General features: G+C 41.8%; 1 protein-coding gene, 1 non-coding gene and 1 pseudogene across 3 annotated transcripts in view; 2 read left to right on the top strand and 1 right to left on the bottom strand.

The window, feature by feature from the left end:
* Nucleotides 1-23017, top strand: part of COP1 (COP1 E3 ubiquitin ligase) — a 177742-nt gene that overhangs the window by 131816 nt on the left and 22909 nt on the right. For both annotated transcript variants that reach the window (XM_075833074.1, XM_075833072.1), the window contains 3 exons: nt 2905-3022; nt 4621-4745; nt 6164-6324. In XM_075833074.1, the coding sequence (XP_075689189.1) occupies nt 2905-3022; nt 4621-4745; nt 6164-6324 (404 nt within the window). The remainder of the gene's footprint in view (nt 1-2904; nt 3023-4620; nt 4746-6163; nt 6325-23017) is intronic.
* LOC142658212 (5S ribosomal RNA) lies at nt 1929-2047 on the bottom strand (annotated as a pseudogene).
* LOC142658277 (small Cajal body-specific RNA 3) lies at nt 21838-21973 on the top strand. The gene has a single exon (XR_012850105.1).

Genomic DNA, 23017 nt, shown 5'->3' with positions numbered 1-23017 from the left:
TGGTAGCACAGGAAAAATCCGCACAACTAGCCAATTGGGGAATTTTTTTTTGCAGCAAAAGCCCTCGTGCATTTGTAGTACCACCATATTTAAAAGTAAAGATTGTTTCTTTGGAAAATCTCATTATGGTGCTGCATATAGAAACAGTTAGTGCCATGGCGTAAGCCAATGAAGTCTGAGGAAAAAAAACACAGCACTAAAAGCATGACACGAGGAGCAAGCTTCAGTTTAGAAGGGGTCGTTCAGGACTGCTTGTTTAAACTGCACCATGCCCTGCATGCCATGGTTTTGATGGGTTAAGTCGCGGCATGGGTAATGTCTCTTTTACACGGGCAAAGGAGCGGTCATATGTAAACAGGGCAACGATGATCCGATGAACGAACTAACACTCATTCATATGCTGATTGTATAGTTTATGCAGAAACAAATATTGTCATCAGCAGCACATCTCCCTGTGTAAACGGAGAGGTGCTGCCATCATGATGGTAATGCTTGGGGACGAGTAATCATATTAATAATCGCTCGTACCCATTCATAACCAATCTTTGCTCCTTGTGAAAGGAGCAAACTAGCGCCAATCAACGAGCTGTCTCATTGATCTGCACTGTTTTCACGACCCTTATCAGCCAGTGTAAAAGGACCTTTAGAACCCCCCAATCACACATTGATGGCCTATCCTGAAGGTAGGCCATCAATTGAAAGTCCCGGACAACCAGTGTAAATGCCCTTGTACGCGGGCAAACGAGCGTTCATACAAATGCCCATTCCCAATCGTTCCCCGGTGTACACAGGGAAATGATCAGCCGATAAATGAGCAAGCGCCGATTCATCCATCTATCTGCTTTTTTATGTGACCAATAAAACAGTCGCTAGTCAGCAGCACATCTCCGATCATAGCTCCTTGTGAAAGAAGCAAACGAGCACTGATCAACGAGCTGTCTTGGTGATCGGTGCTCGTTTTTACGGCCCAAGTTGGGCCGTGTAATAGGACTCTTAAGAAAATATTTTGTTGATTTTTCAGCCACATTGTGTGGACAGGAGTTTTCTAAATCTCATGCAAAAATAAAGTAATGTGTAGCTGCCGGGGTAAAGTACATTTATAGTATGTGCAATGGTGGGAACGACGTGGACAGGAGGGAAAATCGTAATGCCTTTTGTAGGAAAGCGTAGTTGCCTTTATGTTGTGTTTTTTTAAAAGGTTCAGAGCGCCTTATTGTATTGAATTAATCCGCACGTGCAGACACTTTTTTTTTCTTTTCTAAAGACTACTAAAAATAGGTCATCGGTGAACATTACCTGAACAACGTAGTCTTGTGGGTTTCCACCATATTTATACAGGACGATCTGTATTCCCCAAAAGCTGAAGCATTGAAGAACCTGGTATAATAGACCAAACAGATTAATGCCCGGATCAGACCAAAGTATCCTCATGCTTCCAACATGTTGATGTGCTAAATGTAAACTTAATGCTGTTCTGAGACTGTTCAATTTACCCAAAATTTCTGAAACCAGCACCTTTTTGTCTCTGCATGGTAATATGGTAATGCTGGGCTTCCTCTTGTTTCTTGCATAGCATCGGTCCGTCATGTATGTATCCGATTACAACGGCGGATCTCCATCTTCCTGTATGATCTCCTGTTATCGTTGAGCAGTCCCCCGTGCCCCTGTAAATAAGTGATATATGGCTATTGACATACAGTCATCCCTTCCCTCCGCTAGCTAAGTAATGACACTGCACCAATTCTTCCTGCCATAGGGAACCAGTGTGATTTCTGTCAGCAATACTTGGGATACAATATTTAAAAAAAAGAGCAGCAGCAGCATTTTGGGGGGTTAGTTTCATGGATAGGCGGTGAGAAATTGTGCAGCTGGAGTTTTCCTTTAACCCCTTCCCACAGTTTTTTTTTTTTTTTTTCATTTTTTTCAAAGATCAACGACACCACGGATTCCCAGCCAGTCTCCCACGCTGTTACTTATGAGGCCTAAAGCTGTGTAACTTCTGCGATCTGACGAGAGCCGGCGCATTCAGCTTAGAATGGCCATTGACCCCTTCCCACATTTTGACATAATAGTACACCAAGGGCCTTAGGTGGTTAAGGCACATTCTGTTACATCAAGATGTTCACACGAGAATTGTCACTATGTCCGCAGGAGGATATCTGTCCTACACAGCCGCAATGCTGACCAAACTTCTGAAATCAGCAAAAATTCCAATCCCTACGGTTAACCTCTTCAGTGCCACAATGATTACAGTACTGTACATGGGGAGGGGGGGGGGCCGCCGTAGCTGGGATGACTATGGAGACGGCCTGTTTCAGTGCAGCAATTCAAAATCCTTATCCAAAAATAAGTGCAAGCACTGAGAAATACAGTGTCTTTAAGCAGTCAGCAGAGGCCAGGTGACAAAAATACAGTTGCCTTTGGTTTCCACCCAAATTCCTGAGTGGCAGATGTGTCTGGTTCTGCAATAGTACAAAAGCATTGGATTTAAAACTGCGTAAGGCCCTGTTCATACTAGCATCATGGTTTACATTTATAAAGGAGTCCTGACAGAAGCTGTATGTCTTGTACGTTTTCTAGCAGATCCATATGGAACCCATGATCCTATAATGGGCTCCGTCAGGGTTACGGTATATCTGACGGAAAGAATAGCACTGCCAACGTAGCCCGCACCTTAGTAACAACTGATCTGATTGCTTCAATTGCCAACATGTGCTAACTGTGATTTGTTAGAATTTACAAACCTCCACATAAAAAATGGATGTACAGTAAAAATCAATGGAATTGTAGCGTTTTTAATATAAAAGGGGAAACCGATATGGTAGAACCCTGCTGTTTTTTTACAATGCTATCATTTGTCATGCACACTGCGGTTTTAACCCCTTTTCCCCTTTACATCTGTAGATCACTGTGTCCACTATTATGACCTCCGGAACACTAAACAGCCAATCATGGTGTTTAAAGGACATCGCAAAGCTGTCTCTTATGCCAAGTTTGTCAATGGGGAGGAGATTGTTTCCGCGTAAGTACCTTCGAGTTAGTCCAGTCATAAGAAATTTATGGCCTATCCTCCGTATTGGCCACCAACATCTGATCGATGGGGGTCTGACTACCGCTACCAGCTGTTTTGAAGGGGCCACATCTTCCACTTCATTCCCCCTTGCTTCCCCTTCATTACTGTCTCTGCTCGTACTGTGAATTGCTGGCCCACTTGGATGAGAGAAGGTTGTAATACTGTGAACCGCTGCTACAAGTGTGTTGGCGACTCACAGTACAAGCAGGTAAGGAACAATGGGGAAGTATCGCTCATACGAGCCTGTGGCCCCTTCGTAACAGATGATTGGTGGGGGTGCCGGTAGTTGGACCCCCACCAATCGGATACTGATGGCCTTTGCGGAGGATAGGACATCAATTTCTTATGACGGGTCAACCCTTTAAGAAGAGAAACTTGAGAAGTTCTCCAAGATTATTCTCAGAAATGTCACGCTGTCCTTGGGCAGGATCTGTAAGAGTGAAATTATTACATTAACAAACAAACAGTTGTTGAAAATGACTGACCTGGGTGCTGCGGTGCATTGCAGGCATCATCAACAAATAATATGGATAATGCCTTGGAGTGGCCTGCGAGTAATCTGGAGATCTCCATGGAGACCTGCCGAGTGTTTTCTGTACTTTCCACTGAAGTGCAGCCGCTTATTACGTCACTACAGGACACGGTGGTCCAGTTGATGCTAATTATCAAAATACAGAACGGAGATGTCTTCCGAAATCAGGACTACTCCACTCCTGTCCTCAGGGGCCACATATATTCTGATACATAAACACCGTTACTACAATTATTAGAAAAAGTAAAGTCTTCAGAACCTATTCACCTAACCTATTAATCGCCTCTCACATAGTTATTTATTTAGTCTCCGTTTCTTTTTTACCTCCCTTCCTGACTTCCAAAAGTGTCTTCAGGAAATAGCTGCTATTTCAGCCCCCTTCAATGGTTGTCAGCAGCTTCTTCAGACTCCACAACAGCAAATCTGCCTAGTTATGATACATCACATCCCCTAGATCACTGGATAAGGCCCCATGTACACGACCGTATTCTTCATCCGTAATTACAGACCCATTCATTTCTATGGGCTACGGACACCTTGCGGTAAAAATGATAGAACATGTCCTTTTTTTTGTCCACAATTCCGGCACGGACTCCCCATTGAATTCTATGGGCGCTTCTGTAATTACGGACGGCTACTGATGTGCATCTGTAGCCGTCCGTAATTACGGAAGCGTTGCTAGGCGACACCACGTTTTCAGATGTTGAATATCATTTGGGTTTATTTTGCGGATCCGTAAATACGGATGCATTACGGATCCAATACGTTCCGTGTATACGGATGACTATAAATGAGTACGGATCCGGATTTTCGGATGTATGAAATCTACGGTTGTGTGCATGGGGCCTAACAGAGCGATTCATGAGTTTGAGGTTCCGCAGAACATTAGTTGAACACCCATCATTGGATTCCTGCATCTTTTATATAGGTTTGTGGTTAGACTTAGCTGTTTGTTACTTGCCTATACTGTTCTGTGTATGTATAAGATCTCTGCTCAGTCTCCTGTATTTCTTAGGTCAACAGATAGCCAACTGAAGTTGTGGAACGTCACCAGACCACATTGCCTGCGCTCCTTCAAGGGTCACATCAATGAAAAGAACTTTGTTGGTTTGGCGTCAAATGGAGATTATATTGCTTGTGGTCAGTATTGTCTTCTCAGCATTGATCAGTTATTATGTTCTGTATCCACAGCGCAGTTTTAATGTAGTTCTTGCATGTCTTGTGTTATATTTATAAGCCAAACCTAGTAGTGGATTCTGAAGAGGGGGGAGTATAAAGGAAAGCTTTGTGCTCCTTTCTTATTTTACCTAATTCCACTATTGGCTTAAAATGAATTGCGTATTATTTTACCAAGCGAAGGACCGCATTTCACTAGGGCTGTGGTTTGGCTGCTGTTTTCGGCAGGAGCCCAATTGTTCTTGAATGAATTTGGATTTTATAAGCCATGCTATTTTTGCAAACCATAGAGAGTCTTATATCTGGCGTTTTGTTTGTGGTTGTCTCCATTGACTTAAAAAGGATGCCCGAGACTAAAAAATAAATTTAAATAAACAGCAGCAGCAAACGTAATAAAAAAACAACTCAATGCTGTCCTGGTACGTGACTGCTGCAGCCAATCACTGAGCGCACATCATCACTTCTGGAATGTTTTTATCTTTGGCGCTGGAGCAGCACGGGGGATTTCACAGGTGAGTATTTTAAAGTGTTTTTTTTTTATTTATTTTTTATTACATTTGCTGTTGATGTGTTTTGTTTTTTTTTTGTTTTTTTTTACACTTTCGGACAAGCTCTTTAACTAGAGATGCATCTTTAGGTAATTGCGGCTTTCTGCAGCACGTTCTTTGATGCTCTGTGCCACATCTCTACCACTAAGGCTTTATTCAGAGCTAGAGACTTCCCTGTTTTCCACTTCTTGTGGCACAAAGTTTACAGCTCCGACACGGACCGTTCATACGACCATGTGAATGAACACATAAGATAAATGTAGGGTTGCCTGCAATCTAATGGGGTGGTGGCAGCCCAACAGTTTCCCTAGGTTGGGAAATTTCCTCATGCTCGCACCTTTGCTCCCTTTTCAGATGATCACTGCTAGAAGATCGGCCAAACAGATCTCTTATGTGTATGGCCCGTGGATGTGTACATTCTCTTGCGGTGTTGATATTAATGACCTATGCAGAAGACTGCTGTTCATGTAACAGTAAAAGGGGTTGTCTCACGGTGACCACTCCTGTTCATAAGCCCTATTAGGGACCCCTCTATGAGCTGTAATGTAGAGATGCTCTGTAGGAGCCAGTGCATTACTTGGTTGGCCATTCATTTTAAATAAATAGTTAGGCGCAGCTTCCCCCACTATAAACAGCTAGTTGCCAGATTTTAGTGATGCCAGGCCCGTCAGATCGGCTTCTATTTAAAAAGGATTGTCATTGTAAGATAAACCTTTTACCTTGTATTTTCAGGGTATAGATACGGTATGTATTTTCATCATTGAATTTTGATGTCTATTTCACAATCTGTTCACGTGTCAGAGTGAATGGTTTTTTCTCATTTTTCTTCTATAGGAAGTGAAAACAATTCCCTCTACCTGTACTACAAGGGGCTCTCTAAGACCCTTCTAACTTTCAAGTTTGACACGGTTAAGAGTGTGTTGGACAAGGATCGCAAAGAAGATGACACCAATGAGTTTGTGAGCGCTGTGTGTTGGAGGGCTCTTCCCGATGGGGTAAGACTTCTGTTAGTAACTAATGAATCAGAATGTGTTTCCAGAACTTGATTTTGTCTAATAATGCAAGTAATTGTAGTGTTAAAGTACGTGCTATTGAGAAGTGACCCTGGAGAACTCAACTTCGATGAGTGAAATGTACAGATTAAATGGATCTAGTCAAGTGAAAATGTTAGTAAGTACAGCCCACTCAATGCTACAAGACATATTTACAATAGGAGCCATGATATTGGATTCTCTTTGGTGGGTTCCTCATTTAGGAAAGCTTCCCAGGGCAAAACTGACAGTCGTCAAAGTGCTCACTAGTGGTCCATGTTCCCTCATTAACCCAAAAAATGCCTGTGCATGGCTCTTTGGCAGATTTACCGGTGACCACAGTGTTCCCTACGTACCTTTTCTGCAGCCACCATAAAAGTTAAAGGGGTTTTTCAGGAGTATAACAAATTAGACTGACCGTAGGAAATGAAATAAAAAAATATTACTCAACTGTTAAATTTCCGCTGCTTCAGCTCGGACACTGCAGTGGTCCCCGAAAGCCTTTTTTTTTTTTAACTTTGCTTCAGCAATGATGTGCCATACATTTACTTGACCGCTGCATCCAATCGCTGACCTCATCAGTGATGCTTGCATGTACGTCACGAGACTACGGAGGCCAGTGATTGGCTGCAGCTTCACGTGAATGTAGGTGACGTCATTACTGCAGATCAAGTGATCAAAGATCGGCAGGGACCACCGGAGTGTCGGAGCTAGAGCGACAGTGGATATAAGAGGTGAGCATTGGTTATTATTTATTATATCCTATTTCATACTCTCCCTTGCTTAAACATCCAGAGAAACTTTTTAAACTACCCGTTTTATTTGAGGACCCTCCCAAATTCAGGAGGACATTTGTAAGTAGAGGGGGTAGTGAGACTCGGCTTGGGGGTTTTTACTGTCAAGCCACATGCGTTAGTCTCAAATTGTCTTTTATAGTTGATTTTTCAGATAAAAAAAAAAAAGTCTTGCGTGCATATTCATTATTTGGGTAGCATTTCTAATGACTTCGGTGCTGAGATTTGATGATTTGAAGTTACAGGCCCAAATCCTGAGCTGCACCACTGAAAAATTCTCATGTCAACATGTCCCCTTCTGATCTATATCAAGAAGAATATTGTCATAAAGAGATTGTGTGGATCTAAGTGACCCAATACAATAGTATCTACATCTTACCGAAATTTAGTATGAGTTGTGAGTATGTGCAGGGACAACAATGTATTTGGTCCTTTGAGCCCCACGACATCTACATGACAGCTCTGCACCTGACAGATCCTGGTGATATTTCATGTTCTCATTTCTCTCTCCGCCTCAGGCTTTGGGCTTGTATCTTCATTTAATCATCTCATCATAGAAATAAGGTATCAAACAGGTGTTTTTTTTCTATTTTTAATCCACGTTAATGGTCTTTTTTAAGTCTTCTTCAGGTAAGTCTCTTTTAAGATTGTAAATATAATATGTAGCTTACAGAAAGACCTGTGATTCATTCAGAAAAGCCGTAGTGATATTGGTCTAGTGATCATCCAAGAGCGCCTGCGGGTGCCGCCTCGTGGTGTAACGAGACTAGGACTTTTGGTGGTGATACAGGGCGGCAGCTCCATGTACCAGACACCGTCTACTACTTATTATATGGCATGATTGACACCGAATCACGGTATAAACACCTGAGAAAGCAATGTAAAGAATACAAGAGACTCTGGGGGAAATATTTGCACAGGTTTAATGCAGCTGAATCCGTTTCTATACAATCAGTGAGAGTCTTTTCATAAGAGTTTCTGTAGCGTAATTTTTTCCAGGCTGAAAGCTATATTATATTGTCTTCTTCCTACACCACCTCACCGCTGAACCCCAGTAAATGCGTAACTGATTCTATTGTGTCGAGAAAAAGATCTGGTTTTGCCTTCATGTTCTTCTCCGCCACCTTGACCTTCAGTATATTCTTACCACAGCGTCTTATATCAATGGAAGGATTCAAAGGGCTCTGTTAAGCAAATGAAACCAATGCAATGAGAATTGCGCAACGTGCCGTCTCTTTTTCTTTTTACTGCATAGAATTTACATCAGTTTTGGGGAGGAGATGCTGAGAAGATGACGATTTCTTTTTTTGTATGATTATTATTTTTTTTTCTAGCTCCGGTGCTGCCACTAGCTCTTCTTAAAATAATAAGCCGGTGTTTGTGCATAGAGCGGAATATGACTCTGCATGTTAATTTCTTCTCCGGCCTTCTTACTCGTTAGGATAAAGCCGAGCAAATTGCTGGCTGTTTGTCTGAAAGAGTTCATTACTGCAGATAAGGCAATTGAGATGGGGGGAGGGTGCGATGTAACTACCAGAAGTACCAAAGAAGTAAAAACAGAGCTGCGATAAACCACTAGAGCCAGATAAATTGCTAGCAGAAAATGAGCTTAGGTAGAGGTTAATGTAACCGTAGACTGCGATGGTGGAGGGAGAGAACTCGCATAGGCGTTGTTTAATGAGTGTGTGTGTGTGTGTGTGTGTGTGTGTGTGTGTGTGTGTGTGTGTGTGTGTGTTCGTGTGCGTGTGTGCGTGTAAAAAAAAAATATTCAATCCCATGGGCCCCCCTTGTGGTTTTCAAGGCCTGTTCTGTTATGGGGGTTTTTGATTTCTTTAGATTTTACACTGTGTGTGTCTGTGGTCTGCTCGTTAGGGCTCATGCACACAACCGTTGTTTTCTTCAGTGTCCTATCCGTTGTTGTTTTTTGCGGGTAGTATACTGAATTTTATTTCTATGGAGCCATGCAAACATTCGTTTTTTTTTCTTTTGAGGATCCATGTGTTCGTTCCGCAAATTATACAACAGGTCCTATTCTTATCCATGTTTGTGGTTAGTCTCACCCATTCTTGTGTATGGGTCCGCAAAGAAAACAGACCGCACACGGCTGCCAGTAGAATCTGTGTTTTACAGTCCGCAAAATGAAAACAGTCGTGTGCATGATGCCTTATACGTCTGGTTTTCCTTTTTGAAATATAATATACAGTTCCTAAGACTTAATTTAAGGCCCAATTCACACAGCTGTGTTCGGTCCGTGATAAAGGAACCGTATTTCAGCAGCACAGTTCAGGGAGGCGGGCTACTAGCATTATAGTTATCTATGATGCTAGGAGTCACTGCCTCCCTGTGGGAATACTGTCCCATACTGAATTGTGTTTTCTTTCTGGAAAGTATCCCCACAGGGAGGCAGTGACTCCTAGCATCATAGATAACTATAATGCTAGTAGCCCGGCTCCCTGAACTGTGTTCGGGTCGGGAAATGCTGCCGACACACGGTCCGTATATCACAGACCGAACACAGCTGTGTGAATTCGGCCGAAGAAGGGATTCATTATCTCTCCTACCCCGCATACTCTCCTCCCTTCCGCTAGCACAATAGTGAAGAAGGTTTTCGAGCTTATGAAAAATACAGAAAAGTACCTATATATGTCTGAATGTACACCAGATGATGCTACCTTAGCGCAGAAGTAGTTATTTTTCATTATGTTGCCCAATTCTGTGCAGAATTGTTGTTTTCGTTTTACTAGGACTTGCTGTGGGTGGGATTACCATGTTAAAAAGACTATAGTTCCAACGATCCCTCTCCCCTTTCACAGACATTGCCTAAATTTACAGGTTCCTGCATGGCCCACCAATACAAGGTAGTGCCGTAATGACTTACTGTCTGCTACTGAGACACAACCCTGTATTCTTCTGCCCCGTATGTGAAACACATCCCTTTTAAAGACCCGGAGGGAAGGGGGAAAGGGAGTAGTGAAGATAAGAGGCATGTGATTAGTGATGTCCTGTTCTACAGGGAGGGGGAGAGGGGAGATAACCACATGTTCGGTTTACACAACATCACACAAGCAGGAGATAAACCCCAGTAGCATGGCCATGTGACTGCACGTGCAACTGTTTCACAGAGACATCTCAGCTACAGACTGTACGATAGTAACATTTGCACACATTTTTTAAAGATTGGAAAACAACTTTAAAAACCTTCTTTGTGTGGCCGTCAGCAGGAATGGCAGACAAAATGCATAATGTATCTGTCCCATATTGTCTTTTAATGCTAAAGAGCATTAATCACATTTGGACTAGAGCTGCCATATGGGGACAATATTCAGAATACTATGCTTCCACAGCGGTGGGACAGCCTTCATTGTCTGCCCTCGATACCCCTGTTCCATTATGTTGTAGCCACATTGCATCTCACCACTTTCCAATACAACGTTCAAATCCCTTTGGCACTGCTTAGATTTGTTACTGAAAATCAGCGCACTGCCATTGATTTGAAGCACATTTAACTTTACGATCTGCAAAGTAAAATAATGAGCATCTGCTTGTAACGTAGGTAGCATATTACTAAGCCATTTTGGGGCCAAGTGTGGCTGGGAGGATGCATTTGGTTGGATTGTGTCATTCACCCTGGCTGAAAGAGATTCCGTAACATGTAGAACAATTTGGACGCAAATCTCATTGTTCAGTGTTCAATCCCAGTGACCAGTTATGCATGTGTTTGGCCAGCTTGATGCTCGTTCTTTGGATATTAACACGTTCATGACAGTCTGCTGGTTGTGCATTGATATATAATGGAGGACTTCCCATGTGGGCAGCCATTTCAGCTGCCTTGGGGCCCCTGGAGATGGGTTTTCAAGCTTGCATTATCTTCTCCACAGCACGACAGAACTGTGGGTAACCTGCCTGAGGTTTGTACCAATCTTCTCTTCCATGAAGGGTGAGATGGGGGGACCAAGAAAATCCCAAGTTTTCCAGAATGGCGGGCGGTTTGGTAACATGAACCAGAATTAGTCTGAGTGTCCCATTGTGAGTTTTACTCCCCTGTATGAAAAAAATATTATTTATTTTTCTTACCAATATCGTAGGTATGTTTTTTATGTGCTCCATATTTCATAGATATTAGGAGGTTTATGTAAAAAAAAATAAAAAAATTGATTAAATAGAGTGATCTACAGAGTAGTCGGGTGAGAGCCGGGTCACACTTATTCTTTTTAGTCCTCACTCGTTAAACTTTTCACCTTGCTGCCCCCCTCCTTCGTTCCATAAAGCATGATAAAGCCAATATATATTACAATTCTTCTACGTGACCGATCTAAAGGAATGCACACTAAAATGCTGCACATCAGCTGGATGCTATGTCTTAGCAGACCAAGTTTGGAAAGCGCTCAAATGTCCCTTTTAAAGTTAATTTATAGCAAAACAGGCATTGGGGAAATAAGAGGTGATTTATTAGTAATCAGCGTTGTGGTCCCCAGCAGGGATATCTGCGTATACAGCCGGCTAGTGGCTGACATTTACAGAAGAACAGAGTCTGCAGACTTGTGTTCCTGCTCTGCCAGACACTCTCTAACCGTTTATAGATGCAGGTATAGGAATCTCATGCCGCATGCTTTTATATTTTGTATATCGGTGAATGTCCAAATAAAAAAGCAAAGTGTTACTGGCTCTAATAACCGTAGACAAAAATAAAGCCAGCCATGGTCTTTCTGTGATTCGATTAGCCGACTCTGATAGATGACAATTAAAGGGGTTTTAGTAAATACATTTTATTCTCTGTATAAGATCTCTGCTTTCTGTCATTCAATAGCAACGTTCATTGTTTACTTCCTCTGGATAAAAAAAATCTGCCCTGGTCATGTGATGGACACAGTGCTGCACTGATTAAAGCTACAGTACAGGTATCAGGTGTCTTGTAACAAGCCGTGCACCAGTGTGTCCATCACATGACTATAGATTGTTGAAAGTTCAGATTGAATAACCGTAAACCAATATCTTGAAAACTGTTTGGAATTGATACAGAAAATATATTGCAAAATTGTATAACTTTTTTTTTTTTTTATCACAAAATGGCTTAAATGATATATATGATGGGATTATACCAATAAAATAATTTCCTGATGTTTAAAAATTGTGGGCAGATGGTTTAACTGCAGTAAGATTACTCACTTACTAAAGTACTGTCTGTAGCTAAAATGCCTCTGTAAGCCAATCTAACATGCAGTCACATGGCCATGATTCTAGTGTTAATCACCTGCTTGTGTGACGTCCCGTACTCTGAACAATTGGATATATATCACCTCCCACCCTCTACCCCCTCCTGTAGTACATCACATGCCTCTTATCTCTACTCTAACCCCTCCCTCCCTTTCTCTGGTGGGATTGTACATCACAAGCTGGGCAACATATTGTGCAGAGCATAGCAGCAGAACAGTAGAGTTGTCACAGCAGCAGACAGTGAGTGATTACAGCGCTAACTTAAACATTATTATAGAGAGGCATGCAGGCAGCTGTAAATATAGGCATTGTCTGTGGGAGGGGAGAGGAATCATGGAAACTGTAGTCCTTTACAAACCCTGCCCACAGCAAGCCCTAGCAAAATTAAAACCGTGCTGCTCGGGGCTGGGCAACATGATAAAAATGAAAAATCGCTACTGCGGTATCATCTGGTGAACATTGACACATTTAGGTACTTTTCTGTGTTTTCCATAAACTCGGGGAAGCTCTTTTAACATGCATGTTTGGCTAAGCCAAACATAAAGTTAGGGCCAAAAATTTTTGGGCTCTGCATGCCTCCCCATTGGATTTGAAATGAAACAACTGAGATGCAATTGAAGTGTAGACTTTCAGGTTTAATTCAAGGGGTTGAACTAAAATATCCTGTGAAACGTTTATTAATTGCCACCATTTTTCTACACAGCCGCCTCATTTCAGGGGCTCAAAAGTAATTGGACAAATTAACATTACCATAAATAAAATGTGTTTTTTTTTTAATACTTTGGAGGCAATGACTGCCTGAAGTCTGGAACCCATGGACATCACCAAACGCTGGGTTTCCTCCTTTGTGAAGCTTTGCCCGGCCTTTACTGCAGCGTCTTCAGTTGTTGCTTGTTTGTGGGTCTTTCTGCCTTAAGTTTTGTCTTAAGCAAGTGAAATGCAGCTCGATCAGGTTGAGATCTGGTGATTGACTTGGCCATTGCAGAAAATTCCACTAGTTAGCCTGGGTTTCTTTCTCCGTATGTTTTGGGTCATTGTTCATCTGTACTGTAAAGTGACATCCAATCAACCTGCTGCATTTGGTTGAATCTGAGCAGAAAGTAAATCCCCGAACACTTCAGAATTCATCCGACTGCTTCTGTCTTCAGTCACATCATCAATAAACACTAGTGACCCAGTGCCTTTGGCAGCCATGCATGCCCATGCCATCACACTGACTCCACCATGTTTTACAGAGGACGTGGTCAGCTTTGGATCATGAGCCGTTTCAAGCCATCTCCATACTTTCTTCCTCCCATCATTCTGGTACAGGTTGATCTTATTTTCATTATGTACCAGGACTGGGCGGCTTCTTTAGATGTTGTTTGGCAAAGTCTAATCCGGCCTTTCTATTTTTGAGGCCGATTAATGGTTTGCACCTTGTGGTGAACCCTCTGTATTTGCTCTCATGAAGTCTCCTCTTTATGTTAGACTTAGATACTGATACACCTACTTCCAGGAGAGTGTTCTTCACTTGGTAGATGTTGTGAAGGGGTTTTTCTTCACCATGGAAAGGATTCTGCGATCATCCACCAATGTTGTCTTCCGTGGACGTCCAGGCCTTTTGGAGTTCATGAGATCACCAGTGCACTCTTTTTTTCAAGAATGTACCAAACTGTTGATTTGGCCACTCCAAACATTTGTGCTCCCTCTCTGATGGATTTCTTCATTATTTTCAGCTTAACGATGGTCTGTTTCACTTGCTGTTAGAGCTCCTTTGACCTCATGTTGTGGGTTCACAGCAACAGCTTGCAAATGCCGCATCTGGAATCAACTCCAGACCTTTTACCTGCTTAATTGATGATGGATTAACAAGGGAATACCCAATGCAGCCCATTAAATCGCTTTTGAGATAATTGTCCAATTACTTTTGGTCCCTTGAAAAAGTGCCAGCTACTTATTAAAGAGCTGTAATTCCTAAACCCTTCCTCAAATTAAAACTGAGAGTCTGCACTATAAACCCCTATTGATTATATAACTGTATATTCAATATGTTTTGGTAAACAGCTAAAATGACAAAACTTCTGTCACTGTCCAAATAATTTTGGACCTAACTGTACATGAGTCCATGGCTTCATGAGTGGCTCCCAGACTATTCTGGCACTGCTGATCTTGAAAAAAAAACTGATTCAGAATGAAAAAAACAATAGCAATTACTTGAGCTGAATCAGAATGGCAAGCAGACACTCTCCACACTTGTTACTATTACATTAGTAAGCAGCAGAAATGCTCCAAGATGCTACATGGCCTAATTATTTATGTATGTTCTGTCTCTAGCAATATGTTTGTGAAACTCTGCAGGAGCCGCGGCTGCAGCGCTACTTTTCTGTGTCTCATCGAATGTGAGTAGGTGAATCTGCTAGTAAACGAGTCATCCTGGTACTGATGAATGTGATCTTTGTAGTACACTGACATACCAATGATCCGCAAGGTCCAATGCCCAAGCATTAATGTCACTGAAAAAAGGGAAAAATAAAGTTTAGGACCTCTTCAAATCAGTGTTGGTTTCCATTCATGGGTTCAGTTGCAGCTTTCCGTCAGAGGAACCCATGAACGGAAAGCCAAATAGAAATCATAGTTTTTGTTTGCATTACCATTTATTTCAATGGTAATACTTCCGTTCCGTAAAGTTTCCTTTTTTTTTTGCGGAAACAATAGTGTAGTCATCTTCGCTATTGTTTTGACACAAAATTCGTACGAAAACTGCAACGGGATTTTTTTTTTGCTAGGTTAGACAAAGAAGGTGACCCTCCCATAGGCTGAGAAAAGTAGCTGTAGCTGCTGGAGGGAAAAGTTTTGAACAGGTTAATAAAGCAGCCATGGAGATTACATGCCTAACTGAGCTAGATCTTAATAGGTTTGCCTGGAATTCGTCTTTAATTGCAGGTTCCGGTTTCAAAAGAGGTGTACAAACAGGTCAAACTAAATTACATTTTCACAGCGCGCACACACACACACACACACGCACACGCGCACGCACGTGTTTTTTCTGTTGTGCTGCATTACAACCTAGAATTAAAATCTTGGGCTGTTTGCAATATTTGATTTACACAACATGCCTGCCACTTTGAAGGTGCAATATATTTATTTTTTACTTTGACACATATCATAATTAAGACCACAAAAATATTTATCCACTCAGTGTCAATACTTTGTTGAGCAGATTTTGCTGCAATTACAGATGTAAGTCTCTTGGAGTATGTCCCTATTAGCTCAGTACATCTAGACACTGGGATTTTTGACCATTCATTCAGACAAAACTGCTCCAACTCCTTCCAGTTAGATGGGTTGTGTTGATGTGCAGCGTCTTCAAGTCATGCCACAGATTCTCAATTGGATTGAGGTCTGGGCTTTAAGTAGGTCATATAAATGTTTCCTCTTAAACCCCCTCCAGTGTAGCTTTAGCAGTAAGTTTAGGGTCATTGTCCTGCTAGAAGGTGAACCTTCGCCCCAGTCCCAAATCGCTGGCAGACTGAAATAGGTTTTACTCAAGAATTTCCCTGTATTTACTTCCATCCATCTTTTCTTTAGTCCTGACCAGTTTTCCAGTCCCTATCGATGAAAAGCATCCCCACAGCATGATGCTGCTGCCACCATGCTGCACTGTGGGAATGGTGTTCTTGGGGTGAAGCGTTGGGTTTGCGCCACACACAGTGTTTCCCATGATGTCCAATAAGTTCAATTTCAGTCTCATCTGACCAGGGAACCTTCTTCCATGTGTTTGGGGAGTCTGCCACATGCTGGTTGGTGAACTCTGAATGTGTTTTCTTTTCTTTGAGCAATGGCTTTTCTCTGGCCGCTCTTCCATAAAGCACCACTCTGTGGAGTGTACGGCTTATAGTGGTCCTATGGACAGATACTTCCATCTCCGCTGTGGATCTTTGGTGCTCCTTCAGTATTCTCACTGGTGTCTTTGTTGAATCTCTGATGAATGCCCTCCTTGCCCGCTCTGTGAGTTTTAGTGGGGGCCTGCCCCTAGACCATGTTTTCAGTTTGCATATTGTTTCCATTTTGCTATAATGGTTTTAATGGTGTCCTGTCGGATGTTCAAAGTTTGGGATATTTATAGGACAATGGAGAGAAGAAAAAATGGTGTATCCAGCACTCTTGTAAAAAAAAAAATAGGCTTTATTTGGTCATTTTAAAAAAACAGAACAATTAAAATGAAAATCCCGGGACCACACTTACGCGTTTCAAACCTCTGGGGTTCTTAATCATAGCCTATATTTTACAAGAGTGCTGGATACACAATTTTTTCTTTCTCCATTGACTTGACTTGTATACCTGCTGTTGATTTAGGGTGGTTCTTGGGATATTTTCGAGCACCTTTGCCACTTATGACGTGGACTCAACTAACGCAGTGGAAACGCGGTGAGCGAACCTTTCCAATCGTTTTTCTCTATTTTTTTCATATTTATTTGTAATCTATCCTTGATCTATACTTCTCCACAACTTTGTCCCTGACCTGTTTGGAGAGCTCCTTGGTCTTCATGTTGCTTAGTGGTGTTACAGATTCGTTCAGAACAGGAATATTTATACTGAATCATGTGACTCTTTAAATTCCACACAGAGGGTCCTTATTCAACTAATTATGTGACGTCTGAGGTTTATTGGCTTGACCGGACCTTATTCAGGGGTTTTATAGAAAAGGGGGTAAATACATGAGCACTCACAACTTTAGTTTTTAGGTATGTTACACATTGTGAACATATTGAGCACCGTAATTTACAGTTCACTTCTTCTAACCTAACTTTCTCCAAACTCTCCTTTTATTTGTGATACAATAAATCATTCCTATACGTAGACAATGGTTCATTACCCAGGGAACAAAACCCCGCTGTACTTACATCATATATGTAGAAAAATTCATACAAGTGGCATATGCTGATATTTCTAGGTGGTTGTTTTTCTCACAACCCAAAACATTAAGCCAATAATTGCACTTGGGTTCTATTAAGAAAAGATGTTTTCCGCAAATGCCGGTTCTATTAGCTGCAAGCTAGTTGCACATCACTGATGGGAGTAAGCTTATGAGTTGGTCAGAAAGGATGTGCTCAAAGAATAGGACACAATGCAGAGTGTAGGCGTAATGTGTTCAAGAGCATTTTCTCCAAGAATAAGAGGAATAAACTAAAATTTGTAAGGTCTTGTAACCTCATGTGCAACGGTTTCTCCGCTATGTATTATATTTATAGGGAAGCGGAGTGACTTATTATGGCTCCCTCTTGTTAAAGGGATTGTTTGCTTTTAACAATCCTTCTTTTTTTTTTTTTTTGTTAGACGAGATCCCCAATGATGAGCTGATCACAGGGTATCCCACTTTGGGGTCCTCCAAGCATTACGCTACCTCATTGAAATCAATTGTTTGCCCATGTAATGCACAGACTTGACGGGTCCTCTAGAGCAAGAGCCATTGTTTGTAGACGCGATCTTCTCTGGCTAATAGATGTGGGGACCCCCCCCCCTCCCTCTATTAACTCACATGTACTCTGCATTACTAGGCAGATTTTCTGTTCAGGAGCCTAGGGAAGCTGAGAAACAACCCTTGTGGTGGCCATAAAGATGGTCAATCACCTATTACTATGAAATGGCTGATCATATTTCAAAACTGTACAGCTAAACAGATAATTTATATTGATAAGATTTACAAAGGGTTTGGGTTAACTGGTGTTCCAAGGCTATGGATGCCTTTAGGGCAAAAACTTTTTTTATTTTGTTGAATGTGTTTTGGGCTAAAAATAACTTCCATAATTGATCCATATTAAAAATTCTCAACCGTTTCCTTTCCGCAGCCTGCACGTATTCCAATACACAGCAGGCTGCAGAATGCCGTTCACTGTGAAATCCAACAAACAGGCTATCTGACGGGCTCAATCTTCAGCGGCTCCTGTGGATCTCTTGATTTGCTGATCTAAGCTGGAATATGATCAAATGAAAGTTCATCAACTTTGATTTGATCATGCTTAGATCAACGTTCAGGAGCCGCTGGCAATCGAACCCGTCAGATAACATTTGGTCAAGATTCCCAGTGAAAAGCATTCTGCAGCCTGCTATGTATTGGAGTGCATGTGGGCTGCAGAACGTAAACGGTTGAGAATTATTAATAGAAGCCAATTCCAAAAATACATTTAAAAAATATATATTGCCCTAAAGGTGTTCATAGCCTTTAACCTATTCTGTCCATCAAAAGCAACGGAAACTTGATGGATGGGAAGGGTTAACAGAGCCTTAAATTTATAGGTTGTTTTTTTTGGGCTGAATCTCTTTGAACACTGAAAGTTTTCCGGTAACGCTGGATGTGGCTCTGTTTATTTTTGTTCTGTCACGTCAAACACTTGTCGCTTTCTTCTATCATTTCACAAGACTATTTTCCCCTCACGATAATGATATTTACTTCTCACAATATTGTTATTCATCACTGAGAGAGTTTCCTTTGTCAGACAAGAAGAATGAAATGTGTATCTGGAGTAGGAAACCTCCCCTTGTATTGGGTGTAGTCTAATTTAGTCCAGGAACTCTGCTTTGTCCCCTGAGTTCCTTACATATTACTGATCAATAGCTGGCAGGCTCCCTGGACTCATACTTCAGCAATGATTGATTCTATATTTATTATATTGGAATATTGTCTACCCGTACCCAGCCCCTACACCTCTCCTACAGTCCGGGCCTATCTTCTTTTCACAAGATATAAAGACCACTTTAGAAGGTCTCCTTATCAGTCTCACTTGTGTTATTAGATTTCCAAAATCGTAATAATTAGAAAAATGCCTATAATGGGTCAACACCAAAATATAGAAGTCTGTATTATTGCAAATAAAAAATCATAGTATCAAAATGTAATGATCATCACAAGAATTCATATTTCAGCAGCATAGGAAGCTGCCAGTTCAGAGATACCATATATTATTATCAAATACCATTAATGCAAGTAGGAGCAATGAGATGTAAATACGGACCGATACCGCCACCACCACCTCGACACGCATTTCACCGTTGGTTCTTTGGGGATCAACTCCTGTAACTGGGCACTAGGGAGCCAAAGGACCAAGGATATATTTCTTAAGTGTGGCTAGATCTTATTTAGATCCATTAACAGCAGTTGGGCTTCTTGCTGATGGTGTCCATGTTGATGCCGGTAGCTTTTTGACTGACTTTTTTTTTTTTTCTTCTTCTTACTGGTTTTTGTCTACTGTTGGAGGAAGCTTATATTATTTGGTCATTTTAAAGAAGTCAAATCCGTCCATTCAGTTAAACACAATTTCTTACCTTTTTCTTCTTTACATCACTCCTTATAACTCATCTGGCCATAATGTAAAGCATTCAGCTCTTCATTTCTTCGTATATACTGAAGAGTCACACTTCAGCTTTGACAGACTCTAATAGCTGTTCTCAGGTTTTCAGTCTCTCTGCTTTTCCCTAGATAGGAACATTTATAATGATCTAATGGCATATATAATTTACCTGTCCTGTATTTAGTTTGGCCTCTTGTCTGACTCCTTCGTTTTATGATATGGGGCACATTAGTGTAAGGCAGAATATCGGTAATTGCAATACGTTCTCCGTATTCCTCAATGGATGAAGTGGTTAACACAGCCTTTCTCCACTCTTTCCTTCTGACGGTTATTGAAGGTTGCTGAAGTGCCGTTGTCCATCTTTTTTATGGCTGGCACCTAGAGAGCGTGATTAACAGCGTCTCCAAGAGCTTGTTGTAATTTATTTATCGGAATATTGCAAGACAACAGGGAAGCGGAGCAGATACAACGTTAAAGATGTGCTTTGGCATGAAGGTGGCTGAGCAGGACATGGTCACATTTTGACATCATGGTCTAACCAGATATATATTGCTTAGTAATGTAGGATGAGGCACGGTATAACTTCAAGACACATCTTGGCATTAGAGAGAAGATATAATCATTGGCAGCACAGAAAGCTTTAAGATCACGCATATTGAGCGTCCAAGTCAATGGGTATGTGTTATTAAGGATGTTCTTTGGCAGAATAAGCAACATTAGGGTGGCTAAAGAGCTCTTAGAAATACCTTTGCCCTGTTCAAAATAGATGGAAATGACTTGTAACTGGTGCTACCTAAATTAATCAACAAAATAAGTGGTGTATGGAGCGCTGCGAACCGCGTAGGTCCTTTCAAGTACACTTAGGCTGTAAATAAATACAATGTAGTGCTAATGATAGTTGATGTACTTATGGTAATGTTAAATGTAGATGTTTGCAGGGAGTAAACACCCCTGTCGAAGCTTGCAGCCTGTGGTATATAGACAGTATATTGCAATTGGGAACCATTTGCAGAATAGGTGCAAATAGTTGTTTATTGTTGTAGTTCTCAAACTTTTTCTCCTGCATACAATCTTGGCTTCACCAGCAAAACCATCCACCCCAGTGTCACATTTTTCGGTTGATGTTCTGATGTCACTTTTGATAAACCGCCAAAGTGGCTAAGCAGCATGGCAGCCCGGTATTCAGTGGCGTTATTGTCAGCTTGCTTGGGGCATGGTGCCAACTCTTCCAAGATGAGGGAGTGCACGTCACTATTAGGGCTCTGTTCACAATTGCGTCATGGTTACCGTTTATAATGGAAACCACTACGCATAGCTGAATCAGTCACACTATGGTACCAGCAGTGCCTGATGGACCCCATGGTCATGACCTGTTCACATATCTCCTTATTTACTTCCATCGGAAGTCTACGTCTGGAGTACGGTAGGCTGAAACCAATCTACTGTATAGGTATACATTGGCTATGTCGCCCAAATCCCCCCCCCCCAGACAGCTCTACCTGAATAGCTGTGTCTGGGCGTCGGGCTACAATGTCAGAGTGCCCGGCCAGAGCATCGCAATCAATCTGGCCAGGGACTCTCGTCCTGGGTAAGCCCTGGATGTCACTGTCCGTATGTTTTTCGCCTCTTCTATTTCTGGCTGTTAGGTCACATAATGCTTATTTTGACTAACCACTTGTGAGAGCATGCTCTTTATCAACCGGGGGTCAGTCTCTTCACGCATCCATGACTTCCGCCTAAATCCAGTCTCACTTTCTCTAACTTGTTCCTACCTGCTGCTGCTCTTCTCCCCCCTTCCTGTGTAACTCTGTACATTACTCCCTAAGCATCTTGGGAACTGTAGTAATTAGCTGCCGACGTGAGGCAGCGTTATCACGCACTGGGAGCTGAGCTGCAGGGTAAAAAACAAGTCAAGATGGCGGGCAGACCAGCGGAATACATATTTTGCAATCTAAGGGATAAAAATATAGAGGCGAAGTAGCATCTCTTGCCCTCAGCTGCTCTAAATATTGAGGAGAAAAAAATAAAATCCTGGGTGGCTTGTTGAAGTAACAGGTTTGAATTCCTGAGTTTGCACTTGAACTAGGATTACTCGCCTTCTGTCATTGTGTCACATCCGTCACACATCATTATCAGATTGTGGAAGCTGAATGACTCCTCGTGTGCAGGTGAAGTGTCTGCCCACTGTGTCAGGCTTCCTATAGTAATATACTGGAGATCTCTGTCTGGCTCTGTACAGCGCACGCTGAGCCGGATCGTTCCTCTCCATACACGCTTCTCGCTAATACATTTATGTAGTTAAAGAGAGCGGCACAGATCAATGCGCCAACAAGAAGTGGAGGACATAAGTTGTGTTGTACCTAATGGTGCATTACTAATGACTAGTTTCTTTTGTTCAGCTATTCTTCTTTGTGTTGTGTGATGTGCTTATTGTCATGCATTTTTACTACAGTATTGCTGCAATCATGGCTGAGTTATAGTTATAGGAAATCATCTGAATTTTTTTTCACCGTATGCAAAATGGCATGTAAAAAATGCCATGCGTCTCAAGGACATTATTACATGTCGTTTTGATGGCCTCCTTTTTTTTAAAGGGAATGTGTCGCTAGAAATTATTTTTTTTTTTTCCAGTTAAACAGTTAGTATATAAATGATTACACATTGTTTTAATTTTTTTAATTTTTCACAAGTCAGAAAATATTATAAATTAGATTCTAATTTATAACATTTCCATGTGCTGGTCACTAGAGGGAGCAATTCCCAAAATTGCATCATTGGCAATGTGGTAAAGCAACCTCATTGATTTATGCTGCAAATTTGGGGTAGACACTCGCTCTAGTGTCCTCACACAATCCGCCCTCCCTTATCCTGGCTAGTGATAAGGGAGGTTGAATCTTCAAACCTCCTACACTATGTGCCGCCATTTTCTGAGCGAATACACAGTGTAGGAGGAGTAGATACAGTGGTAATCGGACAGTATAACACAAACATACACGAACGTAAAACACACATTACATACACAAACATAACTTACCTGCTCCTGCCGCCTCCGCTCCTATACCCTGCATCTTCGCTGACTTGAACATATGGCCGGAAGTCGTCATCTTACTGTCCGGCCGCGGCTTCCGGTCCACATGAAAATGGCGCCGGATTTCGCTGTGCCGAAGACCTTCCTTTTGGTCTGTGTGGGAGCGGCGCATGCGCCGTTCCCACACAGACGGCGTACGCTATAGTGAATGGAACGGCTCCCGTTCGCATTCTCTATGGGGTTGTATGTGCCGTATTCCATCTCTGTATGTGTCGTTAATCGACACATAC

Source organism: Rhinoderma darwinii, chromosome 7, assembly GCF_050947455.1.
Source record: "Rhinoderma darwinii isolate aRhiDar2 chromosome 7, aRhiDar2.hap1, whole genome shotgun sequence".
NCBI lineage: Eukaryota > Metazoa > Chordata > Amphibia > Anura > Rhinodermatidae > Rhinoderma > Rhinoderma darwinii.
The sequence above is the reverse complement of the archived record's forward strand: the minus strand, read 5'-3'. Positions and strand labels throughout refer to the sequence as shown.